The sequence below is a fragment of the Euleptes europaea genome, chromosome 2 (assembly GCF_029931775.1).
Source record: "Euleptes europaea isolate rEulEur1 chromosome 2, rEulEur1.hap1, whole genome shotgun sequence".
Lineage (NCBI taxonomy): Eukaryota > Metazoa > Chordata > Lepidosauria > Squamata > Sphaerodactylidae > Euleptes > Euleptes europaea.
The window spans coordinates 38,997,082-39,006,815 of record NC_079313.1 but is presented as its reverse complement, the minus strand read 5'-3'; the positions used below and the strand labels follow the sequence as shown (position 1 = coordinate 39,006,815).

General features: G+C 41.8%; 1 protein-coding gene across 4 annotated transcripts in view; it reads left to right on the top strand.

The window, feature by feature from the left end:
• Positions 1-3,139: 3,139 nt before the first annotated feature.
• Positions 3,140-9,734, top strand: part of NTNG1 (netrin G1) — a 335,884-nt gene continuing 329,289 nt past the window's right edge. For all 4 annotated transcript variants that reach the window (XM_056844256.1, XM_056844253.1, XM_056844255.1 and 1 more), the window contains exon 1: positions 3,140-3,765. In XM_056844256.1, coding sequence (XP_056700234.1) covers positions 3,520-3,765 — 246 coding nt within the window. In that variant the 5' untranslated portion in view covers positions 3,140-3,519. The remainder of the gene's footprint in view (positions 3,766-9,734) is intronic.

Here is a 9,734-nt window from a genome sequence, read left to right as displayed (position 1 = left end):
ATGCTTTTTAGTAAGTATCTTCCCCTGTGTCAACGAGAGCTCATTAATAATGAGATATTGCCGACTAGCTAAGCTATACTGTGTTAGAACTTGCCAAAGCATGACATTTTTAATACATTAATAATATGTCAGTAATGTAATGGAAAACTATTAATCACACACTGGATAGGTGCCAAAATTTAAGATATAATTGGCTGCTTCTTGTCAAGCATACCAGACGCATGTTTTGGCATCTGTCTGATACTCAGATAACATGTACCATCTTTTTCTACTTCTTCAGCACACTAAATTCGATCAATTCTATAGTCTATAATTCTGTATAATGACCATCATTATGACTCTTCACTTGCTTTAATTACAGTTCATTATACAGGAGACTGGTGTATCTAGTGAACAGAGCAGACAGTGTTGTATTTTGCCTCCATATTCTGCATTGGTGGTGGTAGTTCACATTCTGTTCAAATATGATTTACATCGCCATCCTAAGCAGAGTTATGTCTATCTAAGCCTATTTAAGATAATAAGCTTAGAAGAGTGTAACTCTGCTTAGGCTGTTACTGTTAGTCCTAGTTGCAGAAAACAGAAAAGAAAGAGAAATCATTCTCATATAGTTTAAATAACACAAACACAAAAATCAGTTTTTGTTTAGACAGAATTTTTTAGTACGCACTTGCTCTTGAGTAAGTTTCACTGAAAGTAGAGATATTTACTGTTTTCTCGTTCTTTCAGGAACCTTGCTATCTGTTTCTTCAGTATTTATTATGTGCAGGTTTTTTGATAACCACGTATATTGGGTTTTTAATAAAATTGTACAAGAAAGGAAAATTAATTCCTGCAGTAAACCTTTATTTCTCAATGATAATTTAGAAAATCACTATCAGATTTTGTTTCCCTTTTCGTAACAGGCATTGAAAGAAATTCCAAAGCAATAGATGTGTATTTAATTATAGCATAAAATAGTTTAGTGTATAAATGGAAGAGAGGTGCTGGATATGATGATGTAAAATTAAAATGATATTCACATTTTTTAAAAAAAGCTTCTGACTTTGTGACATTTTAAAATTTGAAGTTTCGGTATTGTTTAGCTCATTGCTGAAAGGAAATCCAACCAGTTATCACACACTCTTAATACAGTGCATCCCATGTAACAGCTGTACAATACCATTTTATGAAATGAATATAATGGGAAATTGTACTTGCGTCCATAAGGCAATTATTGTAATTTGCTATGGAAACACAATTCAACCATCTGTTGGCACTGCAGAGTGTCTGTAGCTAAGTTGAGTTTAAAGACAGTGCCTAATTTGAATGGAAAGAACTTGTTTACAAAATTACTATGGAGGCCAGGTTCCCTTTCACTGAAAGTAGGTGTTTTGGAATGAGCTTTAAGACTTCAGGAGTCACCAGAAGGGTATGTTCTTTTGTTATATATGCAACATCATAGAAAGAATTTCACGACTAGCTAGAAGGTCAGACTTAAAACCGGCCAGCTGGGGTAGGCAGCATTATGCAGCAGCTAACTACTTCCATATATTTACACGCCGACATTAAGAATTTGGTGAGGTAGTGGTTAGAGACACAGAAGCTTAAAAATAAGATAATATACTGACACTCCTGCTGAAAAATGTTCCGAAAAGGAGCAGTTTCCTGTTCCCTTGTAATCTGTAATCATCCTGCTACTCAGACTGTAACACTGAAGAAAAAAGGCTGTCAAATAAAAACACTTCTGATTTTAAAAAACACAGGCACAGCAGTGATAGTATTGTTCCTAGGACTGTAGCATGGACTAGGGATGGCCATTCTCTTCATTTTGAGGGGTCACTTTATTCTACAGCAGGTCATCTGGGGTCCAGAAGTGTGTTTTGCCTCATAAAATTACATTTCAACTCTGATCAAACTACTTAGTTGTTATTACGTACTCTTAAGGATGTATTATTTAAGGAGCCCAGGACAGCATTATATGGAAATATACACACCTGCTTGTTGGGTACAAAATCCAAAGAGAGATACAGTGTTAATGTGTGAAATGTATCTCTTTCATACCATCTGGGGAAAAAATTCCTTATGAATAAAAATGGGGTAAAGTCTTTTACTCTAATTTGACTGCAATCTTGCAGGGTACCAGTGAGCAGAATATTTCCTTTGGGTACCAAGAATTGGTCTGTTCAATACCATTTGGCCAGCTTCGGCAAGGATGCCTTGTAAAGTTGGCTAACAATCACTGAGGGATTTGGGTTTCTTTTAAATGTGGGTTTTTAAATAATTGAAATTATAGCGTATTTATGTCATGATACAGTATACAGAAAAAGGGTTTTGAGAGAATAGTTTCTGTAATGGAAATTGCCACATAAAAGGACACTAAAATAATGATAATTTTTAAAAAGAAAATAAAGAAGGCCTATATAAAGGGGAAATTATCATTGTAAGCTGCAAACGAGCCAACTGTTATCTTTGTCATTAAACACAATTAAACAAAAGAAGCAGAGCTCTTCCAATCCTAATGAGAAAAAACCCAAGGAGACAGAAGTGTGCTTATAATATCTCTCTTATTAAACTAACAAAAACTGAAATGTGTACTCGACATTTTGAGCTCTCCGAGGCCCTCTTTCCAGGAGATGAAAAGCACACAAGTTGTTGTCAGGCCTTTGTCACTGTAATAAAAGATCCAGCACTGGGTTTTCTATCCCCTATCAGGTTATGAAATATGAGAACTGTTTAAGTTCTGTTGCTTGAGTTCAGGTTATGCCAAGATGGAAATAATCATTTTTGAAGCAAACAAAATGGGAGCGGGGAAAGAAATTGCAGAAAACATTATATATCTATCTTTGTTAGAGAGGAGTTAAATCTCTCATGTCAAAATAGTTTTGGCAATGAGTGATTCTGGTACTTTGTTCATTTCGGCAAAGCACCTCCAGTAAAGGTTATCCAGATTATTCCAATTTGCCTTATATTGCATCAAGCCTCTTGAAATGTCAACATATCATATATTTTTCTAATGCATTGATCCTTGGACAATAACTCTTATTTTTATTGTTTCTAAAAGGGTGCTGGTGCCAGAAGAAAAGAGTGATTGATAGCAGACAGACGTGGCACTGTAGATGCTCATCGTTTTGCTCCCCATACTGATTTATCAGTTTGGCTGGCTGTTCTTCATGAGTCGGGAAGAAGGAGGATCACTCAGGGTTATCGACAGCGGAGCTGAGGACTGGCAACATTGCTGAATTGTCATCTGCTTTTGGACATTATTTACATGCACGATTTTTTAAAAGCCCTGCTAGATACTTTTTAAGAAAAGGAACTTGCTTCAAGGTTTCTCTCAGCAACATCTCTTCAGATATGCTAGGCACCCACCAAAGTTTCCACCTGTATAAAGAAACCGCTGTAATCTAATTCTTCCTGTCTGGTTTGGAACACGTGTCACAATAACTTCAGTCCCCCATGTACATATATGTACAGTACTGACTGCATTTAGGTCTCTACTGATTACAGCTATCGAGGCACATTGTGAAGGATTTAGAGATGTATTTGTCAAGATTCTTGTCACTTCATGCCCTTTGGGTTACTGTGTCTTCAGTCATGCAGCACTATCCTTCAGTGTGGGGACATTATGATGTATGTAAGACCCAGATTTACACAGAGGATGGGAAATTTTGGGATTACACGGCCTGTCAGCCAGAAGCCATAGATATGATGAGATATGTGAAAGTAAACTTGGATCCTCCTGATATAACATGTGGAAATCCGCCTGAGAACGTCTGTGGAATGGTAAGAAAAAATAAAATAAATGAATACTGCATTGTAAGTTCTCTTAGCAAGGCAAAAATCAGTGTCTTTTATCTTCAGTCTTGAGGCCAAGGCCAAGGGAAAAGCTGTATAACGTTCTCTGCTGTGGGTTTGAAATGCTTCTCACAAATAAGTATTGAAAATGGAGAGCAGAAATAAGTAGTCATTCAATAAATTCTTCTTTAGGTCCAGTTGAAATCAATGATGACACTTTCCCAGGTTTCAAGAAATGAAACAGTGGTCCTTTAAAAAACAAAACAAAAGTAGCATTGTGAAGGAATGCAAGCCTGGATTCAGCTGTTGTTTAGGATTCAAATGAGGTTGATAGATGTGATGTTAAGTGTGTTTAGATGTTGATAGCATCATAAGGTGGTGCACAAAATTTGATATTTAGTTTGTCAGATAAGTTATCCTGTGAAGACATTAGCTTCTTTTTTGGAAAACCAGCATGTTTGGCTCTCCAGCAGACATGGGTGGGGAGAATGAGTGCCTGGTCCCACTGCTCTGCAGGCCCATCAGGCTCTCATGGCATTTTTAAATCAGCCCCAGTAAGCTCTAAAATGGAGGTGGCATTCTCAGGTCCAACCCAGGGATGCCATAACATCCAGTTGTGACCTTACTCTGCTCAGATCACAGCATGTAATTCTGAAATACCAAGTGAGTGTTGCAAAGAGTCCTACGTTGTGAAATGGTTGGGAGTTGCATGTTGCCAGTAGTTGTGTAGCAGTACCTTATCTAAAATCAGGAAGATTTGGATTCAAACTGCTATGCTTTTACAGAGAGAAAGCACAAAATTCAGAAGCTTTTCCAAGATTGTTCTAAACTTTTGGTTCATAAATTAGACGTATGACTCATACATTGTAGAATTATTTTTTTCAGCTTGCTAACTGGAGCCTTGACAGGCTTACATTATTTTCTGGCTCCTTTTCTGTAATGCTGGAGGCTTCAAAGAGCAGAAAGGTATTGTGCACAGCCTGTAATCTAGTCATGCAAATGTAGTAGAATGTACTAGGAAATATACTGAAATCTGTAATTGGTTTATTCTCATTGTAGCCTGTTCAAAAGTTTACACATTGGGTGAAAGAGTAAGTCTTGTGGCTGTGTGGGTTTTTTTTTTTTTTTTAAATGTGTATTACGACATCTGAGGAATGCATTCATGAAAGATTGCACATTAGCTTTAAAAGGAAGGATGGTTCAAGCAGAACAAATGTGTGGGTATTTTCCAACTCACTTTTGATAAGTTGGAGTTGCTTCCTGGTGAGCAGCCATGGAACCCTAGGACATATAGGTTCTTTTAGGTCACACATAAACAGAATAGGGAAGTGTGAGCAGGTGGGCTAATAACCATTTGTGTGGGCTAGTAACTTTCCTAGGCTTGTTTGCAAGGCTGGCCGATTGTTGAAATTGTTAACTAGTTTTCTTCTAAAAGCAATCAGAGTGGAGAATATAAAATGATGCTAAATAAAAAAGCTAAAACATGTTATATAGAAGAAAAAAATAATTAGGAAGGAGATCTTTGGCATAACAGCCCCAGATTTTATGTCTCTCTCTTTTCCACCCTTGCTCCAGGCAGTGATGATTTTGACTTTTTCCAGCAGTGAGAGAGAATGGCTGGGGGGAAGAAAGAGGATTGGTGTGGGTGGGGTCTTACACAGCATGCATCAAACTACCTGCTGCATGTCTGCCAGAATAAATAGCCAGAGGTGTCTTAGGCAAAGTGTACAGTGCCTCCTCAGTTCCCATTCTCCCCACCCCCAATCAAATGTTTATAGAGTGTACTGAAGGAGAATAATGAGACCAGGCCTATGCATGCTGTGGAACAGGGTGTTAATGAGTTAGCAGAGTTCTGTGTTGGGAGAATGGACTGTACCACTTAAGACTGCATGGTTGGGATAACACATTAACTATTATCATTAAGTGAAAAACTTGAATAGAATGGAAAAAAAAAACACCTTTCATTCTAATGAGCTATTTTTATAATTTGCATGGTGTTTATATGGGGGCAACATTAAAAATCTGACTCTCCGCCCTGTAATCTGAAGTGATATTGCCCATTCTTCCATCTCAGAAAACCACCACCTCATTCTGCTGCATGTCTAGACTGCGCCTGAGATGACTGTAATATGTAGAGGAATGTCAGCAAGGCTTCATGACTTGATCTGATGGGAACTACTGTCTATTTTTCAGAATACTAGCAAAAATTAAAAGAAAACACCAAATGTTTTAGAAGCTCATATCTAATCAATGCAGGAAAAGGACACAAGACCATGTGTGGAGGATACCTGCATTGGTCTCTACAATTCAAGGTGACCGAGAGATGCAGTCTCATGTTGAAGGTGTCTGAAAACAAGGAATATGTGGCGGAGGCTGGATTGCTATTTTCTAACTTTGTTTGCAAGCAGAAGAAAGTCTGCAGCTGCCTGTCTGACCTCCTCCCTCCCTCTACTCTCCAAAGTCAGTGGATGATGGGGAGTGTCCTCTAATGCAGCAAAAGGAGCTACATCCCACACAATAATGCCGAATTGTTTTTGCTTACCAAAGAGACTTTTTGAATAAATTGTCTCTATGGTATTACAATTATGGCTGTAAAGCCTCTGACACCAATAGGCTGATCTGGTGTACAGTTGCTCAGGAAACAGTTTGCACTCTCTCACTTGTGGGAGAGATCAGATATGTGGATCCCACCTATTTCATTCCTGTACCTTTTACATGTGTGGGCTATGGACCAGGTTTCATTCTGTATACTGATTTAACATGAGGGATTTCTAAAATTCATTTCAAAATCAGCAGATGGACCATTTTCTAAAGGTTTTTTTTCTGGTTTATCTCTTTAAAAACTGAAAAAATCAGCATGAAGAACAGAACCTGCTGCCAAGCCAGCACATGTAAGATCTTTTGCATGCTATCAGTGTGCAAGAGCTCATATGCACATTGCTTAAAACCCCCAGTCAAAAAGGTTATACGGATGTAACCGAGATTCCTCTTTGTGCTGTTATTTATTCAGAGTTAACATGTGCACACAGAACAAAAATGCAAACTAAAACCTAAAGTGAAGTGGGGATGGGGCAGATGTCATAACCATCCCTTCTTGGGAGCTGTATCCTGCATGTTATTTATGTCAACTTACAGTTTGAAAGGACCAGTGGTCAGTGCGATTAAATAAACCTATGTAACTGTTTGGGTGGCTCGTTGTCTGAAGCGAGGATGGTAAACTACTTAAAAGTAGTACTGTGAGATTCTCCAGCTCCCCTCGGTAATCCCAAAAAGTCTCACGTTCAGACTGACAGTCCAAAGCAGGTTAACATTTATTCAGGTTCCACAGGTACAGCGTAAGCGTACAACTGTTTTAACAAATTGAATGCTTGTTGGCATTCGGGAGTCCAGAGCAATTGGGAGGACGGTAATGTGGTGGACAGCCCCTTTCCCTTAGTCTGCAACAAGGAGGTAAGGGGCAAAGCCACCTGGGCAAAGTTGTTTATAAATCCGCTGTAAAAATTGGTGAAACCGATGAATTGTTGCAGTTGCCTGTGGGTGGTGGGAGCTTCCCATTCCACCACAGCTTGGACCTTTTCCGGATCCATGGCTAGCCCCTGATGTGACACAATATATCCCAAGAAGGTTAAGGACAGCTGATGGAAATCGCATTTGGAAACCTTGGCATACAATCGATGGTTTCGCAGCCGTCCCAACACCTCGTTCACCAACGCCACATGCTTCTCCATGGTTTTGGTGTATATTAGGATATCATCCAGATAAACTACCACCCCTTTAAACAACAAGTCATGTAATACTTCATTTATAATTTGCATGAAGACACTCGGTACCCCAGTCAATCCGAAGGGCATCACTAGATATTCAGACATTCCAAAACAACTTGAAAAAGAAGTCTTGTGTTCATCCCCTTCCTTAATCCGAATACGATGGTAAGCTTCTACTAAATCAAGTTTGGTAAATATCCGACCTTCCTTCAACTGAGTGAGTAGATCTGGAATGAGAGGAAGGGGGTAGGCATTAGTCTGCGTGACCGCATTGAGCCTGTGGAAATCTATGCAGAGCCGCAAATCACCAGTCTTTTTCTTCACAAAGAAGGTCGGTGCTGAATAAGGCACTGAGGAGGGGCGGATGAATCCCCGTGCTAAATTAGCGTCCAAGTAGTCTCGTTACACAGCCTTTTCTTTGGGGCTCATGGGGTAGATTTTCCCTTTAGACAGTTTGCCATCCCCCACTACTTCAATTGCACAGTCCGTTGCTCGGTGGGGGGGCAATTCATTACACTCGTGCACATCAAAAACGTCTGCAAACTGTGCATACTCCTCGGGAAGCCGAGGTGATGAAATCTCCACTACCGGAGATACTTTTACCGCAGCTGCATTGTCTTTAAACGCCACCTCCCTCTTGTGTCGGGCACATTGGGGCTGCGTGAACGTAATAGTCCGATGCTTCCAGTCTATGGTTGGACTGTGGCCCTGCAACCAGTTCACCCCCAGCACTATAGGATACTGGATACTCGGGGCAATGGTGAGATGAAGCTGTTCCCAATGGCCCACTACTCCCAGGGCGACCCTGGCCGTTCTGTGCATGACCGCCCCCCCTTAAATTCACTAACATCTATTTGAGCGAACTGGATGGGTTTGGGGAGCGCTACTCTTTTTACTCGCAACTCCCTTGCAGTCTCTTCGTTAATCAAAGTTCGAGCACAACCTGAATCAACCAAGGCTGTAACTCGAAGCACAGGTCCCCCTCGGGGTAAAGCGATGGCGACCTTTATAAAAACATTCTCTGCATGATCGCTTACCATCACTGGAGCTCCCTGCTCACGATCCGGAGCGGTCTGCTGTGGAGCTCCTTCTACAGCAGACCGGGGGCGTTTTTTGTCGCCTGACTCCACTCTTCCTCCTCACTGGAGGAAGATTCTTGCCTGGAAAGTGGATTCGGCTGAAGAGCCGTGGGCTTATCCTGTCGTCCCGGCAGAGCGCTTCTACGACGTGCCTGTCCCTCGGTGCGCACCCTCTCCAGTTCCGCCGCCGCGGGTTGGGTAGAAGAGGCCCTCTCTGTTCGAGACGGACAGTTAGCAGCGAAGTGACCCAAGACCCCACAAACCAGACAGGCTCCGCTTTGAAACCGTTTTGCTCGTTCTGTAGTGGGTAGCCCCCCTCCCTGGAGGGGCGTAAAACCCTTGACTGGACAGGGTCGCTCTCCGCGGGGCTTGGTGTCTCCTAGGTTGCGCTGCTTCGAAAGTTGTAAGAGTTGCCAGCGGTTTTCGATGTCCGCTGCATGGCGCACCCATCCCTCCACGTCCGGAGGATTCCCTTGCATAAACGCCCAATGCTGCAGGTCAGGATTGAGACCCTCCCGGAAATATTGTACCCTGGTAGCCTCGCTCCAGTCCATGATTTTGATCGCGAGTAATTGGAACTTGCTGGCATACTGTGCCACTACTTAGTCCCTTGACGTAGCTGCATCAGAGCCGTCTTGGCCCGTTCACCCCGGTGCGGGTCTTCGAACCGATTACGAAGGGCAATCATGAAATCATCTAAACTTTGCAAAACCCAGGAACACAGTTCATACTGTTGCACCATCCATGCAGCTGCTTCTCCCTGCAGCAAGGACGCAATGTACTGCACCTGACTTTCGTCCGTGGTGAAAGTTGCTCCCTGATCCCTCGTAAAAACGTCCACTCAGATCAGGAAATAAGACAACTGGTCACTAGACCCATCAAACACCACCTTCAGATCCCATCGGGGTGGTAGCGCCGGACCCGGTTGTCCCGGTGGAGGAGGTGGTGGCGGCTGGGCCGGCGGGTTAACAGGAACCACATATCCTGCATCAAGGTTTGCATAGCATCCATCCATTCAGCCATCTCTTGCTTCTCGTGGCAAAGATGCTGACGTTCTTCCTCCCATTTGCTCTGCAACACCACTTCCTTACGGGCCGGTTCATCCCACAGCCCT